We start from the raw sequence: 23,275 nt of genomic DNA, 5'->3' as shown, positions 1-23,275 counted from the left end.
ATATATGTACACAGGTGATGAGAAGAAACTTACTTGTAATAACCTCAAATTGGAAACAACCCAAGTATCAGCAACAGCTGAATGTGTAAACTAATTCAGTATATCCATGCAGTGAAATACTACTCAGCAGTATTTTATGACAAAATAACTATGCTTTTGAACTGTGGTGTTGGAGAAGACTCTTGAGAGTCCCTTGGACTGCAAGGAGATCCAACCAGTCTATCCTAAAGGAGATCAGTCCTGGATGTTCATTGGAAGGACTAATGTTGAAGCTGAAACTCCAATACTTTGGCCACCTGATGTGAAGAGCTGACTCATTTGAAAAGACCCTGATGCTGGGAAAGATTGAGGGCAGGAGGAGAAGGGGACAACAGAGGATGAGATGGTTGGATGGCATCACCGACTCGATGGACATGGGTTTGGGTGGACTCTGGGAGTTGGTGATGGACAGGGAGGCCTGGCATGCTGCGGTTCATGGGGTCCCAAAGAGTCGGACACGACTGAGCGACTGAACTGAACTGAACTGAATTATGCTGAGTGAAAGAAGGCAGATAATAAAGAGTGTATTCTGTATGATTCTTTTTGTACAAAATTTTAGAAAATGCAACCTAGTCTCTAGTGACAGAAAGTGAGTAAGTAGTTGCCTGGGGATGGAGAGAGGGTCGGGGTAGAGATGACAAAGGGCACAAGGAAACTGGGGCTGATGGATGATGCGTCTGTTATTTTGAATACAGTGATGGCTTCAGGGTGTATATTAAAGTCAAAACTCATCAGATTTTATATAAAGTGTATTATATGTTAATAGTACCTGAAGAAAGTTGTTAAAAATAAAATACTACATAGACCCCCAAGCAGACTCCGGACAGGAAGCTCCCCTGTGTTGTGAAGGGTGGGCTGACTGAGGAATGAGTGTGGAAGGGAAACACCCAGGCCACCAGGTCTTATTCTTGGACAAGACATTCTGAGCCTGAAGGGACTTTAGACCAAGATGGAGCCCACTCTCTCACCTTACGAGAAAAGCCTGACAGCTCTGCCAAAGTCACCCAGCTCATCAGTGGGAGATGCAGGGTCAGAACCCCTCTCCTGACTGCCACCCCGGCTCCTTCCACCTTCCACACGACGGTCTGTCCACTCAAGTGCTGCCTGCCTTAGACGGCAGGACTGGTCGGACCAGAGGGCCACCAAGGGCCAAGGGGAGGGGTCGCGTGGGATGCAGCAGCCAGTCCTGGATGGGTCTCGGTCAGAGAACCTGGGCGTCTCTCCTCTGGGAGCAGGGTGGGCAGTGGCGCTCTCTCTTCTTGTAATCCACAGAGCAGGCATGGCAAACCAGGCCTCCACAGAGCCTGGGGAGCAGAGGCAGAAGAGTGGGTGCATACGGGGGATGGGTCATGAAGTTCAAGCATCTTTGTGTCTGTCTCTGCATTTCTCATCTTCTGGCTGGACGGCCCTGGATCTATCTCAGGAGGCCTCCTCTTTCCTAAAAAGTTTTCCTGGTGCCCCACCCTTCCAGGGTCCTCCAAGTGGCAGGTTCTGCTGATGGCCCACTGTCCTTTCTCTTGCTGTCTGCCCTCTCACCGTGTTCCCAGGGCAAAGTGGGGAGAGCAGCTTGCTTTGGACAGGAACTCTCTTCCCAGATGAGATTAGCTGGTCGATTAATCAGTCAGCTCCTGGAAGGGTCACCCAGTCCCTTCTTGCAGAGGCCCTTCCTTGTCTGCCCCCTTTCTACAGTTCTTGCTCATGTCTCTGCCAAGTATTGGGGAAAATGAGTGGCCAGCTTCAAGTGGCCTTTCACAAATGCCTAGTTCCTGTGCCCCTCCCTCTCTGGAGTGGGCACGGGGCTGTGGGCTGGTGGAAACTGGGCTGTCCCAAAGGAAGGATGCTGTACCCCACCCATTACCTGCATGGGTACCGCCGAGACAACCGGCCAAAGATCTTGCTGCAGACGACGCAGCATCCCGGGGCCATGGACGAGAGATGCTGGACTTTCTGCCACAGAATATCCTTCTCTCTGATGGGCAGGTGGAGGTGGGGACACACACAGACAGAGAGAGGAAGAAGAAGATGATAGAGAAAGAGAGAAAGATGGAGATACACAGATGGAGAGACAGAAACAGATACACAGAGACAAAGAAGAGGGAGAGACAGGGAAAAATAGAGGCAGTCACACAGAGATATACACATAGAGAGACAAGAAGAGAGGAGAAACGGCAGAGCAGAAAGACAGAGAGCCAGAAATGGAGAGGAAGACAAGGAGGGAAAGAGATACAGGCACTCAGAGAGAGAGAGAAAGTCAGGGAGTTGGAGAGGGAGACAGACTCCCAGAGAGGGAGACAGGGAGATAATGTGGAGGGAGAGAGAAAGACACAGGGGGAAAATGCAGAGACAGACAGGGACAGAGTCACAGACAGGGAGCAAGATGGAGAGACCAAGGAAGAGATGTAGTGAGGCAGAAAGACACAGACAAATGAAGAGACAGTGAGAGACACACACATTAGAGATCAGCGAGTCTCCAGTTTTTCTGGGAAGATGGACGATGACACCCAGGCTCCCTTCACCCAACATAATCTTGACCCATTATTTAAGAATCTGTTCATATCCCACCTCCTCTAAGAAATGCTCCCTGATCCTGGAAGCCCCCAGGGAGCTTCCTATAGCATATAATGCCTATTATTTTTATTTGACACTCAGTACAAACTGCCTTGTAGTTATGTATGTTCATGCTCCCCCAAAACTATCCTCATTGGTTTTTTTTTTTTTTTTTTGAAGAATGTTTAGGAATGTGGGTTGCTTAAAATTTTTACCAAAATGACACGCACAGGCATGATTTAAACACTGAACAGTCCAGAAGGAATTATATCAAAAGGAAATCGATATGCCTCCTTCCCATTCTCAGTGGCAAACCACTTCTTACATCCTTTAGGTTTTTTTTCCTTGATATTACTTCCATATTCAAGTAATACGCTCATATTCTTCCACCTTGATTTATCGAGAGTATCTTTCATAGAACTCCTTGATATCACAGGATACAGCTTACTTATTACCTTCCTTACTAACTCCTCTTTCCTCTCAATGCAATTTTATCTCCATTTTTTGTTCCTTTATTGGTTACTACTGGAATTTTATAGAATATACCCACACATTTATTTCTCACTCATTCTATTAACTATAGACAGCATAATACGACTGCCATTCTGTAATAAGGTGGTGTCAGCATCCCTTCTCTTCAGTGCGCCTCCTTCTCCACCTCCTAATTTGTCATCTACTCCTGCAACATCCAATATGGTAGCCATTAGCCATATGTGGATATTTAGGTATATGTTTAACTTTTTATCTTATTATTATGCTTATTGAATGAAAGATACTTTAAATTCTACAGTACTTTAGAATTTTCAAAAGTTTCACACACACGATAACCTCATAATAACTTCCTTAAAAAGTCCCTTATATTGCGCCTCCCTCCTTTCCTTTCTTCACTGGTAACCACTAGTGTGTTCTCTATGGCTGTCAGTCTGCTTCTTTTTTTTTATTCACTAGTTTGTTGTATTTTTTAGATTCCACATATACGTGATATCAGGTGTTTATTTAACTTAAAGTTAAATAAAGTTAAAACTTCATTTTCTCAGTTGCATCAGTCAACATTTGAGATACTCAGTTGCTACATGGGACTAGTAGCTATCATACTGGACTGGGCAAATGCAGAACATTTCCATCTTCACAGGTATTCCTGTTGGATCCTATTATATACTTGACATTGTTTAGGTAGTAACATTTGCTGCTGCTGCTGCTAAGTCACTTCAGTCGTGTCCAACTCTGTGTGACCCCATAGACAGTAGCCCACCAGGCTCCCCTGTCCCTGGGAACTGGAGTGGGTTGCCATTTCCTTCTCCAGCGCATGAAAGTGAAAAGTGAAAGTGAAGTCACTCAGTTGTGTCCGACTCTTAGTGACCCCATGGACTGCAGCCTACCAGGCTCCTCCGTCCATGGGATTTTCCAGGCAAGAGTACTGGAGTGGGGTGCCGTTGCCTTCTCCAAGTAACATTTATGTTTGTTCTATAATTATAATTGTTTTCTGTGATTTACCTTTAGATTGATTCTAACATTGAAAATAATCAATGAGCAGTATTTACATTATTAGACAGTACATAAACATATTGCATCACCTGGAGCTGTGTTCTGTGATATTCCCTTTCTTGGAAATTTTTTGTTTTTCTGGAACTTTCTTACTCCTTTTCTTTGCTCCTTTCATGACTTGCATTTAACATGGCCTAATCCACACCCACCCCCTTCATCATCTCAGATACTCTACTGAAGTTTTTTCTCTCCTGAGACCTCCCTCCTGGGCCCTCCATACTTCTCCTGTAGTCTGAACTGACTACTTTCTGGGCTTGCTGCCCACTTGTCATCTTGGGAATTCCCTTTCCTTTCCTCATGGGCTAGAGCCACTATTCCTGAGTTCCACATCTTCTCCTTTCTTAGCTTACTTCCTTGTTTCTCTGGAGCACATCCTTAATTAACTTCCGAAGAAAGTCTGTGTGGGAGGTGAATTTTATGTAACCTGTCTATCTGAAAAATGTCTTTCCTCCACCACCTCCCCACTTGCTCCATAGTTTGACTGGATGTAGAATTCGAGGGCAAAAGCCAGTTTTTCTTAGAACCTGAAAGCATTACACCATAGAGTCTTAACCATTGACCGCTACGTCACTGAACCCTTAAAATTTGTTGGGTTCTATTTCTTCTACAAGTGGACCTGTCTTTTAGGATATTCTCCTCATCTTTGTTTTAATGAAATTTCACAATGATGTATCTAGACGCGGTTTACCCTGCCCCTTTCCTTTATTATGCTGGTTGCTCAGTGAAATCTTTAAATCTGAAGAACAACTCCCATCAGAACTGGAAAAGCATCTCATATTTTTATTGGAAAATCACCTCCTTTTTATTCTCTCCTTCTTTGGAACTCCTGTCAGTTGGAGAAGTTATCAGAACTCCTGGATTGATTCTCTGTGTTTCTATTTCTCTCATGTCTTCATTTATCTGCGCTTTCATTATATTTTCTGAGAGACTGCCTCATCTTTCTTTTCCAATCCGAGTGAATTGAAACATGTCAGTAATCATATTTTTAATTTCCGAGAATGTTTCTCATCTTTTGATGGTTGCTTTTCATAGCTTCATGGACGATGGACCTTTTTTGTCTGTGTATCTTTGTCACTCCCCTTTATTTTCTAGGCTCTCGCCAAATGTCTGGGGTCCTCGGTTGTCATTTCATGTTTAAGAAAGAGGTGATACAAGCTGTTAGGGCTCCAAGGCATAGATGGGGATGGCTGACTAGTAGCCTCACTTTAGGGCAGATTGGGCAGGGAGCTACCTGCCACATCAACTTTTACTTATTTGCCTGATGATAGACCCCTCACTCTTAGATGTTCTGTAGTTGGGGAGGCAGGCAGAAAGTACTGTACATTGTACACCGCACAGCTGTACAGAGCAGGCTGTACACTGCTCTTCCTAATGACTTTATCAGTACATTTTCCCGGTTTCTGCCCCTCATCTCCCTTCTGCCATCTGTGTTCTCGGTGTCTCTGGGCCCTGGAGTACTAACTTGGGCCAAATTCAGTATCCACTTCTCCATCTATTTTCTGGCTTCTTGAAATTAGCTCTTATCTCTCACTTGTGGTTGGCTCCTCCAACTTTCTCTCTGTTTTATTCCTTTACAGTCATTCTAGTGAGATCTCAGGATAGAGGCTGGATAATGTGTGGTCACCTGATGTGAAGAGCTGACTCATTTGAAAAGACCCTGCTGCTGGGAAAAGATTGAAGGCGGGAGAAGAAGGGGATGACAGAGGATGAGATGGTTGGATGGCATCACTGACTCAATGGACAGGAGTTTGAGTAAACTCTGGGAGTTGGTGATGGACAGGGAGGCCTGGCGTGCTGCAGCCCATGGGGTCACAAAGAGTCGGACACGACTGAGCGACTGAACTAACATGTGGTCAGTCTACCATTTTGACACAGAAGTCAAACTTCTTGCTCCACACTCCTTTTTTTTTGGCTTAGGGCCATGTCTTCCATAATGCTTCTGGGAGGGACATTGTACTATGTGGTTTGAGACCTTGTGATTAATTTCTTTAGCACTAGGAAAAACATTTGTCTCTCTTGGTGAACTGGTATTGCTCCTTTGAATGGATGGTGAAACTTTCTACATTTCTCTTTTTCATCCTGCTACCAAGATGTTCAGAGTTAAGTTTTAAACCTGATACTTCAGGAGTATCTTTTTCATCTTTCAGGAAATCTTCTCTTTTTCTTTAACAATCATAAGTGTATATATATATGTGTGTGTGTGTATATATATATGTGTGTGTGTGTGTGTGTGTGTGTGTATGTATCTCCCTCCCTCTGTCTCTCTGTCTTATTGTTAGCCACCTTAAATTCTTTTGTGAGATATATAGCTAATTTTTTATTAGCTTCTTCCCAGTTGACAGATCCTCAGGGGAGATTATTCCTTAAATTATTCTTTCTTTCCTGTCTGACCTCTCCCTTGTCTCACCTTTAATCACTTGGATTTTGTGCAAGAGGATTTATTTCTAGGTGACCCCTCAGCAGCCTTCCAGTTCTAAGGGAACCTGAGTCCAGCAGTCTCGTATTTTCTGAATGAGGTGAGAGAGCACTGTGTATCTGGAAATTATCTCCTCACTGGACCGGAGGGTAGAAAGCAGGTTTTATGCATTTCCTCCTATCCTTCAGCGAGTTTAGTGGTTTGGGATGAATCCTGGTGAGCTCAGCCTCTGGAACCCAGGGCAGCTGACCCAGGACAGGCCACAGGCCCAGCGGTCTGAGGAAGTCCGGCAGGCAGGCAGGTATAGGACATGAGATTATCTCCCAGTTAACCTCTGGGCTCCTTTCCCTTCTCCTAGCCTTGGTTGTTGTGTGTGTTTGTGGGGGTTGGAGGGGGGCTTCCTTAGAGGCAGAGGACTCTATGCAATTTGTATGCTGTGCTTCCTTGGTGGCCAAGTCAGCCTCTCTGACCCTCAGTTTTCTCATCTGTGGCATGGGGATAACAGCAGAGGTGGCTGAAAGAAGGAGATGAGTTGGTGTACCAAAGGTCCAGAGGGCATGCCTGATACCACGCCCTCTCCTGCACCCCAGCCCGGGGTCCCGCCCTTACTGAATCAGCTCCAGCACCCGACTCTTCATGGCTCGGACCAGGTCCCGCTGCCCGCCAAGCTCCTCCTCATACACGGCGTCCTTCCTTTCAGCCTCCCGTTGCTTCTGCTCCAGCTCCGCCTGCAGCCGGGCCCTCTCCTCCTGACACCTGGGCACAGAGGAGGGCTGAGTTCTGAGGGGATGGCGCAGCATCTGTGTCTGAGCCGGGCTGAGTGACCGGAGCCCCACCTGGGAAGCTGGTGGTGCCCCCGCAGCTGAAGTGTACACACACACCACACATTGACAACACTGCACACAGACACCACATATAACATGCAACCACAACACATACAGGCACACACACTACACTAGACACCACACACACATATACTGAACACACTGACAACATAGCACACACACTGCACACTATACACACACACCACATAACACCCCACACACCATACAATCACAACACAGCGCACACACACCACATATGACACACAATCTCAACGCATACAGGCACACACACCACACTAGACACCACACACACACTGAACATACTTACAACATAGTACACACACACTACACACTGTATACACACACCGCATAACACACCACACACCATACATTCACAGCAGAGCACACACACACACCACATATAACACACAATCTCAACCCATACAGGCACACACACCACACTAGACACCACACACACATAGCACACACTACACACACACACCCCATACACAACACCCCACACATACCACATACAACACACATTTACCACACATACAGGCGCACACACCACACTAGATGCCACACACACATACACCACACACTTACAACACAGCACACACACACTACACATATACCACACACATCACATGTACCGATACCACACCCCCACTAGACATACACACTCACCATACAACACATCACACACTTAAACTTGCACATCACAACATACATCACACACATGCACATAACATGTACACACACACCACACAACACGCACACACTTCACACATACTCACAACACATCATACACCGATAACTCCTATGACACACCACATACACTCATCACCCAACACACACATCTCACCAGAAAAGCACTGTGTGAGCTGACACCTACAGATGACTCATCAACCGATCAGAGCAACGAAAACAGGATCTAGCCTTGCATGTTCCTCTAGAGAGAACGAGCCAATATTTTCAATTGTTTTCCTTCTTTCTCTCTCTAACATTTTCATTTTAAAATACCATTTTCTGGAAAGGCATGCTCACAATCCTGGCTGATCTCTGGGGGGTAGCGGATGCCTGGGAGCCCAGGCTGGATGGGCAGTGCCAGCTGAAAACAACTGCGGTGTTTGGGGAAAGCAGTAAGTGATGCAGGATTTGAAGTGACTTTTTGGCTTTAAAATATTTTGAAAATTGCATTAGATTGTCTTTTCAGTTTAAAAAAAAGTCATATTAAACATATGGCTTTCTTAAATTTCTGTTTCAGTTTGGGCTTGGAAACTCCTCAGTTCTATTCTTGCCTTTTCCTTTTGTCTTAGTGTCTTCCTAGAAGTTTCTAAGAAATCTAATGGACTGGAAATAAAAGGGTCCTAGCTCCAGGCCCCTACCTCTTACTCCATTGTTCAGACAGGTGGGTGTTGTAATGGTGGTGTCTGTTCTATGACCTCTGGATGTGTGTGTGTGTGTGTGTGTGTGTGTGTGTGTGTGTATGTTTGTGTGTGTATACCCATGCCCCTAAGGGAAGAGGTTTGACAATGAATTGAATTATTAATTTAAGAATTTCTGCCATAGCATGCTGCAGGGAGGAAAACTGGGTGAGCCATAACATCAGACAGACAACAGCTAGCCACCGAAATCCAGAAAGGCCAGTCCCTGCAGCCATAGGGAAGAGTGACTTAACAAACATTCGAGTCCTCAGCCTCTTCATTTCTTAGTATTAGGATTTCATTTTCTTAAGCTAAGTTACTTGCCCAGTGATCCCAGGGCCTCTGGTGTGGGCAGCGCAGGCCCTAATGTGACCACTGCGGTTAGTCAGTGTCTTTGGGGTTAGAGGGAACATTTATTAAGCACCTGTTATTAAGTCACTTCAGTTGTGTCCAACTCTTTGTGACTCTATAGACTGGAACCCACCAGGCTCCTCTGACCATGGGATTCTCCAGGTAAGAAATTAAGCACCTACTGTGTGCCAATGACTGTGTTAGGTGCCAGGAATACAGCAATGCCTAAGGTTCTTGGTGGAGCTTATAGCATGTTTGGGGCAGTGGTTAAAATGAGTGATGGACCAATAACATAATTAAGTGTGTGACAACGCCAAAGGAGTGGCAGAGCCGCAGAGCTGAGGGAGCACTCAGGAGGTCTTCTTAGACAGGGTGACCTTTAAGCAGATCTGAAAGACAAGGAAGCAGCCTTGCAGAGCCAGAGAAAGGGACATACCAAGTTCTGCAAGTTGGGAAGAACTTGGCTTATTTGAGGAAATGAAAGAAAGACGTGCGAAACTATTGGGTTGGCCAAAAAGTTTGTTTGGGTTTTTTATAAGCTGTAATAGGAAAACCTGTATGAGCTTTTTGGCCAACTAATACAGGGGGTGGGGTGGGGTGGGGAGGCAGGAGGCAAGGCGGGAGGCAGGCAGAGTCCTCAGTGCTCTAGGAGGAGTGGACTTTGATCTCAGTGCCATGGAAACCACCGAAGCATTTTAAGTATTTAAGGGCTTCCCTCCATAGCTCAGTCTGTAAAGAATCTGCCTGCAATGCAGGAGAATCAGGTTCGATTCTTGGGTCAGGAAGATCCCCTTGAGAAGGAAATGGCAACCCACTCCAGTGTTCTTGCCTGGAGAATCCCATGGACAGAAGAGTCTGGTGGGCTACAGTCCATGAGGTCACAAGAGTTGGACACGACTGAGTTACTTTCACTTTTACTTTCAAGGGGGTGACAGACACTCCTGGGATTCCCTCATAGCTCAGTTGGTAAAGAATCTGCCTGCTAGGCAGGAGACCTGGGTTTGATTCCTGAGTGGGAAAGATCCCCTGGAGAAGGAAATGGCAACCCACTCCAGTATTGTTGCCTGAAGAATCCTATGGACAGAGAAGCCTGGCAGGCTACAGTCCACGGGGTCACGAGAGTTGAACACGACTTAAGAGACTAAACCACCAGCACCACCGACCCTCCTAGGGCAGGAGGTGTCCTCTTTCAACCCGGAGGGAATTAAAGTCTATTGAGAATCTACTACGTGCCTGGCACTGAGCTTAGTGCTTTATAGCCTTGTTTCATTGAACTTCCACAAATTTATGGGACAGGTGATATGATCATCACTTTATAGGAAAGAAAACAGACCTTTAGAGAGGTAGTAATACTTGCCTAGGGTCACACAACTTGATAAGTGGAGGGAGCAGAAATCTGAGAGCAGGCCTGCCCAGCTCTAATCACTCGCCTCCCCATACTTGCATGCATGCAGGGCCCTGGTCACCAGTGGTTTGTGGCATCAGGGCTGAGTGGACAGCAGGTAGGAGAGTGGGATGGATCCTGACGGTCCTGCGGCAGCCTCTGGGGAGCTCAGTGCTGCCACCCAAGTTGGGGAGAAGGGATATTTATCTAGTTCCCCATCTGAAGACCTTCCACTCGTACCTGTCCTAATCCCTTCTGCTTTGAGGTTAACCCAGGGGGCAGATCTGCTTAGAAAGAAGATCTCACAGAGCATCTGACCTGGAAGAGAGGCAACCATCTCCTTTTTGCAAATCAGGGACCTAAGGCAGAAGAGGGACCCAGGGCCACACAGTCAGAAAGCCAGGAAGCGGGTATGGAAAGCCCAGGTGTATTTTTATAGCCCTGGGTTGTTCTGCTCTGGGACCTGCCGCGTCTCCCCTGTGCGTATAGCCTGGGGCTCTGCACCCTGCCCATCCTGAGTCCGTTCTCCCCACCAGAGCCAGAGCTATCCTTCAGAAACCCAAGTCAGACCATGAGACATTTCTGTTCATGACTCTGCTTCTAGAGCACGTGGAGGGCTCTGCTCTAGCCACACGCCTGCTTGTCCCCAAGCTCACATCTCCTGGGCCTTTGCACCTGCCTGTCCTCCTGCTTGAAAGGCTCCTCTCGAGACACCTGCCTGGTCCAGCTTTGCCTGTGGTTGGAATTTCTGCTCAAAAGCCACCTCCTCAGAGAGCGCTTCCCTGACTCCAATTCTAGATGATTCTCCTCTCTCTCTGGCCCCTGCAGGGCCCATGACTATCTAAAATTGTATTTCTGTTTGTTGATCTGTCGTCTGTCTCTGCAGGCCTCTGAGAGTAGACGTGCCTGTCCTGCTCCCTGCTGTGCCCTCCCCACCTCTGGCCACAACAGAGGCAGAGTGAACATTGTTCACTCTCTGCCTGGGCCCCATGGCCCTTCTCACAGTTGGTGACACACTGTCACCAGCTCGAAGCCCACGGCTCCTTTCCGAGGGGTGTGGGGTCTAAGTTCCTGGCTTCCAGGAGGCAGAGGGGCACATTTTTGTCCTGGCCTCCGAAGCTTCTGTTACTCGCCACCCTCATTCCAGTGGTTCTCCAGTGGGTCCTCTAGCCCACCCTCTCTCCTCCACTCCACTCAACCACCCATCCAAAGCTCCACTTGGTGTCTTACAGGGGTCTCGAACTTGGCAGGCTCCAAACCCAACACCTGAGCTGTCCCTGCCAGCCTGCTCCTCCACACACTGACTCTAGCTTTCCAGTTAGTCAGGCCGAAGGCCTGGAGTCATTCTCGACTCCGTCTTTCTCTCTCACCCCACATCCAGTCCCTTGAGCCTGACTTCAGGATCCAGCTGCTCCCTGTACCCTCATCGCCCCTAGTACATCCCAGCTCCCCTTCCTGATCGGTCTCCCTGCTTCCAGCTTGGATCCCCTGTAGACTAGCTCCATGGGTCCAGGGGCGTGAATCCTCGAAAACACAGGCCAGCCTGAAACAGGCACACCCATGCAGACAGAGGGCAGATTAGTGCTTGCCCAGGGCTAGGAGGCGGAGGAGGAGGGTTGGGCAGTGTCTGCTAATGAGTACCAGGTTTCTCTTTGGGATGATGAAAATATTCTAAAATTGACTATGGATGCACAACTTTGTGAATACACTAAAAACCCCTGAATTGTTTTTTAAATGCAGAGAAGTATAGTTTTCATAAGCAGAGTTACATCATGTCCCTCCTCTGCTCAGGAGACTCAGTGATTCAAAGTCACGCCAAAGCCAAGGTCCTCTGATGACCCACTAGGGTTTCCCATGACCCACCTGACCTTTTCCTACATCCTCTCTCTCTTTCCCGCCACTGGGGCTATAGTGGCACTCCTGATGCCATGCCCGTTCCCACCACAGAGCCTTTGCTCCTGCCGTTCCCCCTGCCTGGAACATTCTTCTATCACATATGCAAATGACTCCTTTTCCCTTCCTTCAGGTCTTAACTCAAACTTCACCTTTCCAGGGAGGCCTCCCCTGGTGAGGCCACCTCCTTTTAAAGTATCAGCCCTGTTACTTCCCATTCCTCTCTCCTGCTTTAATTTTTTTCTTCTTAGAACTCATCACAATCTGACATCCTGTGTATTTTATTGCTTGTATTTATTAACTGCCTCTCCCACTGGCGTGTAAGCTCCACAAGGGCCGGGATTTTGCGTTTTATCCTTGAAAGTGTCTTCTCTTTCTCTGTCTCTCTTTTCCTGTTTGCCTCTCATTTTCCAGTTCCCTGTTGCACAATCTCTCTTCCACCCTCTTGACCATCATAATCATAACTACCATAGCACATAGAACAGGCCTGGCACAGAGTGGGCATGTGGTGTTTGTGGAATGACTGGGTGATGGATGGGATAATGGGCTCAGGACAGGGGGCTGTGAGACAGGGGCTCACCCAGCTCCAGGGAGCAACTGGGGCTGGGTGGTCTTCCCAGAGCCTCCCAGCTTCTCCCTGCAGCCTGTCTTGGTCCCCAGAGATGGTCTTGGGTGGGCAAGGCCCCCACACTCACTTAGGGTCTGAATCATGGGATACTTTGCTGAAAAAGAACATGGGACTCAGCTGAGCATCTAGCGGTAGGAGTCCCAGGGGGCCTTTTGGGCTTGGCTCCTGGGTCCCAGGCCTCTTTGCGCCTGTTAAGCAGTCAGTAGATGGCTCTGTGATTCACTCTGAATCACAGCTACGCAGGCTCCCCTGGTTTAGGGCAGGTGTCAGCCACGTGGGAGAGGCAAGGCCGGCGGGCAGACTGAGGCACACAGACACCAAGGGAGAGACACATGGTGAGACTGAGTCAGACCTAGGATGAACTTCGCGTGGTGTCATAATTTAAAAATAAATTGTGACCAAGAACCTAAGAAAATGAAAGGCTGAGGGAGAAAGCAGAGACAAACGTGTACTTTGGACCCCTGAGGTGGAGTGATGATGGGAAGATGAATGTGCTGGTTGCTGAGAGAGGGAGAGATGGGGGGACTGATACACAGGCATAGCGGGTACTGGCTGAGGAGTGGCCTTTAGCCCATTGCTTCTGGAGTCAGCTGCAGGGTCTGGATCTCAGCTCCTCTACTAACTAGCTGATGTTGGGTGAGTTGTGTAGCATCTTGGAGCCTTAGCCTCCTCATCTATAAAACGGGGGTTCTTGAAGGACTGGTCTCCTGAGGTTGCTAGGAGCAAGCACCTGGAAGAATGCCAGGGCTGTACGTGCTCCGTGATGATAGTTATGATTACGATGATCAAGAGGGTGAAAGAGAGATTGTACAACAGGGAACAGGAAAAGGAGAGGCAAACAGAGGGAAAGAGGGAGACAGAGAGTGGGGCAGGAATGTGGTGGGGCGGGGGTGCTTTGTGGATGGAAAAGAGAGAGGGGAACGATGAAGAGGCAGCAGCAAGTGGCAAAGGTGAGTGCAGGAAGGGAGGGACCCATAGAGCTCTCCTGGGGCTACTTAGGGAGGCCAGCGAGGGAGGGGGCTGGCAAGGGATAGCAGGAATAGTGTTCTGTATACCTCAGCACCCCGAAGTTGTGCCCTGGCAAGGCCTGGTACACGGGAGGTGCTCAGAAGATGCTTCCTGGCGTGACCGTGAATGTGAGCCTCCTGCCTCCTGGCTCCCACACCTGGCTGTGATGTTGGTTGCCCAGGTTACCTGCTGAGCTGCTCCTGCAGTGCCTTCAGCTCCCCTTCCTGCTCCTTCAGCATCTGCTCCTGGTGCTGGGCTTGCTCCTGGGTTTTCTGCAGCCCATATCTGAGGCTCTGAAGGCAGGGACAGGGTGAAAGGAAATGGAAGGTGAAGGAGGAGGGCAGAGCCCCCAGCCCGGGACTTGACCTGGCAAACACTCCCATGAGACCCCAGGTCATGTGAAACAGCTCTTGGGTGGAGCGCAGGACTGGGGAGAGCCCTGGGAGCTGTGGTGCCTGGCTGTGCCCCTGGATGAGCCTGGAGCCATGATTTCTTCCTTCACTAAAAAATCCAAGTCACTGGCAGCAAGCATCTGGAAGCCTCTGCCTAGGGAGGATGCTAGAGGAAGGCTTGAAAACAATTTGGGTGACCTCGAGGAGAAGCAGCCACAGGGGCAACAAGGTGGGTGGGGCCTGCAACAGCAGAACTTAGATATTGGGAAGAAATCTGCCAATAAAGAGGGTAATGGACCTTGAGGATAAGCAACTGCCCTGAAGAACTTTTGGGAAGGGATTGCAAACTCAGATGCCCACAGAGCTGGGCAGGTAGCATGGATGAACAATGTGGGCCTGGTGTGAGGCAATAGGGAGATGTGGGGATTGTGATAAACTGAAGAATGCATGATCTTCATGTGATGAACCAAAGAACTTCAAATGGTATCCTCAGATCATAATGGTTCTGTGTGGACCAATACAAATTAGTCTATGGGCTGGAAGGGCCCAGGGCCACCCTTGAAGACACCTGCCTATGGGGCAGGTTAGAGCGGGGAGCAGAGACAAGTACAGAGCTCGACTGTTCTCACCTTGACGACATCCTGCAAGGCCATCTCTGCTTGTTCCTCCCTCCTGGTCACACTGGTCACTCCTGTCTGCTCTTGAGGCTTCTCTGAGGTGGAGTCTTCCTTGGTTCCCAGGCCCTGAAGGACCCAGAGCTCCCCTGGGATACTAGGCACCTTCCCATCATGCTTGCCCCATGACACTACATCCCCTATTGTCCCTTTGGGGCTGGAGGCCAGCAGTCTATGGATATGACTCCTCTCTGCTTCCCCTTCATGAGTCCCCTTTGTTGTCCTCTGGCCCTCCACACCCAGCAAAGCTCCCTTGCCCTCAGCCTCTGACCCTACCACCTCCTTCAGGGTCTCTCTGGCTCCCTCCCCCTGTCCCTGGATGGTGGGTGTTGAGTCCTCCAGGCAGATCTCTGTCCTTGGAACTCCTTTCTCCTGGTCTTGCTGAAACTCCTCCCCATCTAGTTCCCACATGCTTGGGGGGCACCCAAGGCTCCTGGGATCCTCCTTCTTCTTTTCCAAAAAGTGGGGATGATGCCTGTGTTGCTGGGACCTGGGAAGTCCAGCCAACCCGTCTTTCCTGGGTGCATCTTGCAGACAGCTGGCTTGGCTTGTGTGTGGCTCCTCCAGGTGGACTTCTGTGGAGTTCCCATATGTGGCTGATATCTGCAAAGAAGCCCCGACTCCATCATCACTCTCAGCACCAGCTCACCATCCTGGTGCATGGGAGAAGCCACAGCCCTAATCTAGTGTGTTTGCTAAATATATGAATTCCTGTGTCCTCCCACTAGAAGCCTGATTCAGGATATTTGGGGTAGGGCCCAGGAATCTGAGTGTTGACAACCTCAGGTGACCCAAGGCCTGGGCTTTCATCTCATCTGGGAGCAATGGTGCTTCTCAACGCCCTCTCCTTCCTCACCTCCAGTCTGCATCCTCCTCCCTCCTTTACCTTCATCTTCTGCATCTATCTGATTTCCACTAAGTCCTTCCCACCACTCTCCTCTGATCTCCCCCCTCCCCCCAAACTTGACTTCTCTGTGTTTCCTTTTTCTGATCTGTAAAATGGGAATACTATCTCCTTACAGGGTTGTGGTGAAGGCTTAAATAGACCAACAGCCCCTAAGAGTCACCTCTGTCAAGAAGCCTTCCTGGCACTCCCATGTTCCTAGGTGTGTCTGGTCACTACCTTTAACTTGTGTTGCAATGTGTTCCTTTAGGGTCTATCTCCCTAAAGATCTGGAACTCCTTAAGGTCTGAGACTGAGCTATAGAATCTGCACCCCGGTCCTGGAAGCTGGAGGGGTGGTGGTGAAAAGCGAGCCCATGGAAGGATGAGAACCACAAGCTACTGCCTAATGAGTGGGCATGTACCAGGAGCCTTGCCCTGCGCTGCACCTGGGCTGATGCATCGTCACAACCCCCACCCCCACCCTGTGAGGCAGGACAAGTTTTGTGCCAAGGACTATAGTTAGTAAGGGATGGAGCCGGGATACGAAGCAGGCACTTTGGCTCTTTCGTCACTCTCTGAATTGAATTGACATGTTTGCAAACGGTCCAGCAGAGGTGGTTTCCCTGGGCTGTTTTCTATAAGCTTCCAGTCACCCTCCCCAGCCTTCCCTGCTCCCCAGGGCCCCCAGCGGCGCCTGCAGGTGCTGCCAGTGGTTCCTTTCTTTCCCTGGTAGATACCCTCACCACCTGAGGAATATAAGCTTATGTTACTGTGGCTCCCGAGGTCCACCTGTTGGCCTCTCCGTCTTTGTCTAGCTGGGTCAGGGCTCAGTTACTTTTCAACCTGGGGGTCCCAACAGAGATAGAGAAGAGGCAACTAGAGTGAAGGTTGGGAAGAGGCACCTCCTTTGGGGACTCTCTGGTCTTTCTGGGTCTTCTTCCCCGGGTCCGGCTGGAATTGGAGCAGTGGGACCTGAAAGTGAAAGAAGCAGGGAGAAGCTGGGTCTCTCTCCAGCAGTGGTCTTGGTCCTCGGATGCAGGACACCCCATCTTTCCAGCCACCCATTCATCCCCCCACCTTCCCGCGTTCCTGCCTTTCCGCCCTGATGCATGCATTCCTTCTGTCCATCTACACATGCATCCCATCCTCCATCCATCCTTCCATTCCATCCCAACATCCATTCATCCTTCTAACCATCTACCCCAACAATCCAGCAACTCTTTAATGAAGCATCATGGGACATCCTAAGATGACACTTGGAAGACAGAAGTCTAGGGAGGTGGAGAACAGGGATTTCAGGGAGCAATAAAGGAGGGAGGAAAAGATGGGGCTAGGGACTGAGGGCTTAGGGTTAGTTTGGGAGGGTGGTGGTACTGGGAGCAGGCATTGAAAAGAAGCTCCCCTCCATGCTGCCCCCACTCACTCTGAGAACATGGGCCAGGCCCCATCCAAGTCTGGCCGCTGCAGGTCCAAGTCGAAGGTCATCCCGTTGAGAGCATAGAGGGAGTCCAGGATGTCTTCCCGGAGTTCAGGGCACACCAGAGGGCTCCGGGGGCCATACCACTCCCTGTGTTAACAATGACCCATGCCCTTGGCCTTTGGTTCTGGTGCTATTGCCACCCCCGACCTCAGAGAATCCACTTCCATTGCACACCATATTGGGATGGTTCTGCAGAACAGGGTTATGGCCCTTGGGGACCAGGAGGCCCAAGCATCATGATGCTACCAGGACTGGGGCTCTAAGCTCCCCCTCTGCCCTTTCTTCCTTGACTTTCCCTTTACTTCCCTTCCTTTATTTGTCCTTGATATCAAATCATCCTTTTTGGGGTAAAGAGGCTCTTACCCACCTGGTAAACTCTGGGTTCAGGAGGCAGAGCTGCAGGGACTCGGCCAGTTGTCCATGGGCAAGGCAGAAGCGGATGAAGGCCCGGCCTTTCCCCAGTGGAGTCTTCAACTGAGAGTGCATAGGGGACAAGTTGGGCAGATGGAGGTGTTAGGACAGAGGGAACTCAACCGGGACAGAGGGAGAGAAGATGGAATGACTGAATGGTTGATGAGAAAGGGTGTCCTGGGACTCAAGGCTGTGGGAGGAAAGGGAGTGGAGAGGGGTGCTGAGGGAGGGGCTAATAACAGGTGGGGACCAGGGGAGGGCTCCTATGGCCAGTGGAGCAGGGATGGGTGACAAGGGGGACCTTGGGCAGGCCTGTGTCCCCTCCAGCCCATGAGCCATCTTTGTCAAGGGCCTAGGGGCAGGACCCCACCATGCCAAGGCTAGCCTCCCTGCCACCCGGCCCTGGATACCTTGTCCAGTGAGTGGACGAAGCGGACTGGCTCCGTGTCCCCCCGCTGCTGCCACAGGGCCGCACAGAGGAAGTCCCAATAGTCTTTCCGAGGCCTCAGGAAGCTCTTCTGCTCTTTCTGGTCAAACTGGGAGCAAGAAGAGGGAAAGGAAAGTGTGGAAATGCTTCCTGCCAGAACCCGCTCTGCCATCAAGCGTGCTGAGTGGTCATGTGATGGCAGGGAAAGGGCTAGTGCAGACAGAGCCAGCTTAGGGTCCTGGTCTGCCCTAGCTGGCTGTGTGATCAGGAGTAAGCTGCTCGATCTTTCAGAGCCTTTGGTGTTTTCATTCATTCATTCATCTCAGAAATACTTATTGAGTACTTACTATGTTCTGGGCCCCATTTTAAGCCTTGGGGATACAGCAATGAACAAAGTGAATAAGCAAAACAGATAGTACATTAGATTGCACTGACTGATAAGGAGAAAAAATAAGGTGGAGAAAGGGAATGGAAAGTGTGTGGCGTGTGCATGCATGTGTAAGATGTGTGTGAGTGTGTGATGTGCATGTGTGGTGTGTGTTAAAAATGTAGATTAGGGTGGCTCAAGAAAGCCTCACTGAGGAGGTTTTATTCAAGTCCAGATCTGAAGGAAAATGTGCTATCCAAATTTCTGGATGAGGAGCATTCTAGGCAGAGGGAACGGCAGGTGCAAAGGCCCTGAGGCAGGTGCTTTCCTGCTGTGCTTTAGGAAGAGGCCAGTGTGACTGGCGTGCAGCACCTGAAGGGCAGACTGGCAGGAGACCACCTAGGCACACAACATACACCACACACAAACAAACCTCACACATACATGCACACTCACACCACACACATCTACACGCACATAGAGAAGTAGGAAGGGGATGTGTGTGGGGGGTTGGGCATGGGCTGGTCATCAAGCACCACAGGAAAGAAAAATTAAACAAGAAAGAAAGTGAAGTTGCTCAGTCGTGTCTGACTCTTTGCAACCCTATGGACTGTAGCCCGCCAGGCTCCTCTGTCCATGGAATTCTCCAGACAAGAATACTGGTCTGGGTTGCCATTCCCTTCTCTAGGGGATCTTTCTGACCCAGGGATTGAACCTGGGTTTCCTGTACTGTAGGCAGATTCTTTACCATCTGAGCCATCCAGGGAAGCCCAAATTAAACAAGGTGAACATATAAAAGGTTTAGCTGGCCACATAATAGGTGCTCAATAAAAGCTAGTGCTACTGATGATTGAGGCTGTAACCAGCAGTGAGGATGGCCAGCCCAGGGACATCCATGCCTCTGAAACCTTGGTCTTTAGAGCAGGAGGCTGCCTCCAGCCCCACCCAACCCTACCCTAGCTCTGCTCTGGTTCACTTCCCTCCAAAAGTGAGGTGAGATGTCCAGAAGGATTTGTTGATTGACAGAGAGGAGGCCCCAGTGGCTCAATAGTAAAGAATCTGCCTGCAATGCAAGAGACATGGGTTCGATCCCTGGGTCGGAAATGGTAACCCACTCCAGTATTCTTGCCTGGAGAATCCCATCGACAGAGGAGCCTGGTGGGCTACAGTCCTTGGGGTCGCAAAGAGTCAGACACAACTGAGTGTGCACACACAGTCACAGAGACGAGGTAGTGTGTGGTAACACAGAGTGGCAGGGGCTCTTCCTTCAGCGCCTGGGAAAACCCTTTCTGTTACTGGTTATTGGGACCTGGAGAGATGGGAGAGACAGGGAGGGGAGGACCTACCTGCAGCAGAAGCTCCAGGCAGCCACAGAGTCTGTGCAGCTCAGCACTGGTGTCTGTCACCGGCTGCTGCCCAGCCCCGTAGCCTTGAAGGATGGCAGAGACAGCAGCTGTGGGGAGGACGGTGGACGTCAGACCTCAGAGAGGAGTGGGGCTCCGAGACCCCTCACCTCTCCCCAAGTGCCGTCCCAGAGCTCTCTCTGGACACTCTCACCTTTCAGGTCCCTGGTCATCTTGAGGACAGCCCCTTCTTTGGCCATGAGTATCTGAAGGACGTGATTCCTTATGGTCTAGAATACCGGCCTGGGAAGGAGCCTCAGGTTAAAGCTGCCCAGCACTCTTCTCATACAAAGGAAGAATCAGAGCCTAAAGAACAATGTGACATCTCTGGGGTCACCCGGCGAGTCCACTGGTAGGAGAAAACCCCAGCTCCTTCATGAGAGGCAAGGCAGGAGGAGGATGGTGGGGTTCCCCCACGCCCCAGGGAGCTGTTCCTGGGAGGCAAGTTCTGTGCCCTTGCCTGATACCCATGTCTCATTCAGTCCCCACAGTAACCCTGGGAGGTTATTAACTCCATTGTATACGAGGAGAGGGGGGCTCAGAGAGGGTGTTCTATCCAAAGTTACCAAACTCTAAGGGATGAAACTAGAATTTGAACTCAGGTCCCTGTGCCTGCAGGGTGCATGCTCTCAACCCTGACTGGCTGTGAGCAGTCCTAAGGGCTCATGTGTGCCAGCCATGTGGATGCTGGGCTGAGGGGGTGAGGCCCTATTCCCCAGAGGGGGCCTTGCCCAAACAGTCATCATCCTTGGGACACACATTCATCCTTTCCTGGGCCCCAGCCGAGCGGAAAATGTGTGTTTTTTGAGGAAAAGGAGGCAGGAGGCAGAAGCAAGGCAAGGCCCCAGAGTGGGGGGTGGGCTAGAATGCTGGGGTGTGGGGTGTGAGGAGCAGGGTTTTAACCCTGCTGCTCTCTGCCCAGGGAATCTCAGCCTGTCTTCCCCACACACAGTGGATCCTGGGGCTCAGAGAGGAATGACGTGGCCCCTAGGGCCCATGAGCTTATTCTTTGAGCCTGAGACAGGCACAGGGTGGGAAAGCCAGGTGTCCAGCCTCCCACACTGTGGTGGCTGGAATTTGGGGGTGAGTGGGAGTGAAGGAGCGCTGGGATGCAGAGGAGGGGAAGGGAAAACAAAACGAAGGGAAGGTGAGGGAGGCTCGGGGGATGGTATTCAGGGAGCACGGTGCTGAGAGTCAAGAGCCCTGCTCCTCCAACCCGGCCCTGTTGTGAGCTTGCGGTGTGACCTGGGGCACATCCTTCACCTTTCATGGGCCTGGATGTCCCCAGCTGTAGACCAAGGGGTTGGATGGAGGGTCTCTGCAGCTCCTTTTAGCCCAGATGATCTCTGAAATCCACAAACACCTAGCCGAACCGCCTCCCCTTCCTCATCTCTATCCAGGATTCCTCTGCCCTTGCTTCTGGCATCACTCCCTTTCTCCAGCCACCCCCAGAGACCCAGGGGTCTCCTTGCTACTCACCTGGAAAGGCCTGGCTCTCTGGGGCATGGAAAGCTGGGGCACTGCAGCCTCAGCCTGTTATCTGTGACTGAGCGCTCTGTACAGCCTCTCTCAGGGTTTGCTGCCTGGGAAGTGACTCACGCCCAGTCCAGCACCCTGGACTAAGGGGAAATTTTGCTCAGAGCAGGAGGAACGGAAGACTGTACACAGGGAAGAAGTGGTAAAGGCAGGGTCAAGGGCACCGGGGCAGATCCTGAGATGGGAGACGGTTCCTCTTAGGCAGACCAGGGGAAGATTCACTAGTTGGCCCAACAGAGATGGGGACCCAGAGTAGAGGCAACTGCTGCTTTGCAGGTGCTTGCTTTGCACGTTCTATCCGCTTCTCATCAAGGTCACTTGCTCTTGTCTTTCTTCCTTATCGCCACCAGGTGGCACAACGAGGCTATGATGCTGCCCCCATGATCACCGCGGGTCTTCACTGTCAGTTGGAGTGTGGTACAGATGGGGAGAGGAGAACAAGGGTCCCACTGCGTGTCTCCCCGTGACTGCTGATCACCAGTGCCATCTCCCCAGTTCTGGGAATCACCAGAGAAAGGTCGAAAGTGAAAGCACTGGTGAAAGGCTGTATTCAGGAATGGGCTGGGTGGATTGCCCAGGTGGGCTGGGACTCTCCCTCCCTGGCTATGGCTCTGCCTCTCTGAGGCTGGGGTTTTTTCCCCGTGGGGTCCCCAGGAGCTAGTACTGAGCGCAGGGAACAGAGCAGCAGGCCCCTGCGAGGACAACCCACTTTACCCACCCCCGCGCTAGGAGCCGCGCGTAAGCCCTGGCGCGCACGCGGTACCCAAGCTTGGCTCCGTCCTTCCGTGAGGACTTCCTGCCGGTCTCTTCTTCTCCGGGACTTGGTCTCCCGCGTGCAGAGGCTGCGTCCCCCCTCTCCGTCCCCCGTGTCCCCGTCTCTCCCTCATTATCTCTCCTTATCTCCTTCCTGCCTCTCCCGTCGCTCCCGCCGGCGCTGTCTCTCTCCCGGCGGGTCCCGAGACCCCGCGCGCCCCTCCCCGCGCCACCGAGCCCTCGGGTCTCCCTCCTCACTGGCTGCGTCCGGGCGCCGGTGTCACCGCCCCTCGCCCGGCCCCGCGCTCCCCCGCTTCCTGGCACTGCGGGCCAAGGAGGCTCCGGGCGGGGACGGGCTGGGGGAGTCGCTGGTCCCCTCCCGACGCCCTGGGCCGAGCGGTGGCCAGGGTGAGGGGCGGACGGGCGCCCGGCCGGATGGGCTGCACGGTGAGCTTGGTGTGCTGCGAGGCGCTGGAGCCCGGGCCCCCCTGCGGCCCCCAGCCCCCGGGGAGTCCCCCGGCCCCCGCGCCGTGGGAGGACCGAGAGCCCCCGGGCTCAGTCCGAGCCCAGAGCAGACGGCTGCTGCTTCAGGTAGGGCGCTGTGCGGGTAGGTGGCAGGCACAGCCTGGTTCACCTGAGACAGGTAAAGAGCCTCGCAGGGAAAGCACCCAACATGGGTCAGGGCGCGCTGGAGCCCGGACCAGGTGAAGGGCAGCGTGTTAGGTCTCATCTGGCTGTCTTGTGACCCTGAGAGAAGGGTGATGTAGGACCTGACCCTTAAAAGGGCAAATAGTTCAGGTGAGATTTTAGGCGCCATGCAAGGGAGGCAGGGCTGGGCTTGCTGGGAAAGGCACTGAAAGAATGAATTTTCCCCAAGCTAGTCCA

The 23,275-nt window shown here is 51.0% G+C and overlaps 2 protein-coding genes across 8 annotated transcripts in view; one reads left to right on the top strand and one right to left on the bottom strand.

Moving 5' to 3' along the window:
• Positions 1 to 775: 775 nt before the first annotated feature.
• RUFY4 (RUN and FYVE domain containing 4) lies at positions 776 to 22,685 on the bottom strand. 3 transcript variants are annotated; one of them, XM_024974983.2, is made up of 12 exons: positions 21,581 to 22,685; positions 20,256 to 20,407; positions 20,045 to 20,151; positions 18,315 to 18,440; positions 17,861 to 17,967; positions 17,437 to 17,580; positions 16,916 to 16,985; positions 15,084 to 15,731; positions 14,249 to 14,355; positions 7,157 to 7,303; positions 1,898 to 2,008; positions 776 to 1,343 (listed from the first exon to the last, which is right to left on the bottom strand). In XM_024974983.2, exons 2-12 carry the CDS (start codon positions 20,299 to 20,301, stop codon positions 1,241 to 1,243), a joined length of 1,716 nt encoding a protein of 571 aa, XP_024830751.1. In that variant the 5' UTR covers positions 20,302 to 20,407; positions 21,581 to 22,685; the 3' UTR covers positions 776 to 1,240. The 3 variants fall into 3 exon arrangements, with proteins under 3 accessions (XP_024830751.1, XP_059730739.1, NP_001095551.2); XM_059874756.1 differs by having other exon boundaries at positions 20,256 to 20,344; NM_001102081.3 differs by having other exon boundaries at positions 22,401 to 22,600.
• Positions 7,855 to 23,275, top strand: part of TNS1 (tensin 1) — a 266,797-nt gene continuing 251,376 nt past the window's right edge. For 3 of the 5 annotated variants that reach the window (NM_001434864.1, NM_001434866.1, NM_001434863.1), the window contains exon 1: positions 7,855 to 8,513. The gene's annotated coding sequence lies outside the window, so the exon portion shown is untranslated. Of the gene's footprint in view, positions 8,514 to 22,891; positions 22,982 to 23,275 lie in introns of those variants that run through there. The other 2 variants (NM_001434868.1, NM_001434865.1) reach the window with 1 other exon arrangement.

The sequence above is a fragment of the Bos taurus genome, chromosome 2, assembly GCF_002263795.3.
Source record: "Bos taurus isolate L1 Dominette 01449 registration number 42190680 breed Hereford chromosome 2, ARS-UCD2.0, whole genome shotgun sequence".
In the NCBI taxonomy this organism is placed as follows: domain Eukaryota; kingdom Metazoa; phylum Chordata; class Mammalia; order Artiodactyla; family Bovidae; genus Bos; species Bos taurus.
This window is presented reverse-complemented; position numbering and strand designations above follow the sequence as displayed.

Bases quoted from the DNA above. Each gene is read 5' to 3' on its own strand.
- RUFY4 (XM_024974983.2), bottom strand. From the start codon at position 20,301: ATGGCCAAAGAAGGGGCTGTCCTCAAGATGACCAGGGACCTGAAAG. The intron at 15,732-16,915 runs GTGCCTCTTCCC...GCTTCTTTGCAG, and splicing joins CCAGAGAGTCCCCAAAGGAG to ATATCAGCCACATATGGGAA. The intron at 2,009-7,156 runs GTAAGGGCGGGA...CCTGCCCATCAG, and splicing joins CGGGTGCTGGAGCTGATTCA to AGAGAAGGATATTCTGTGGC.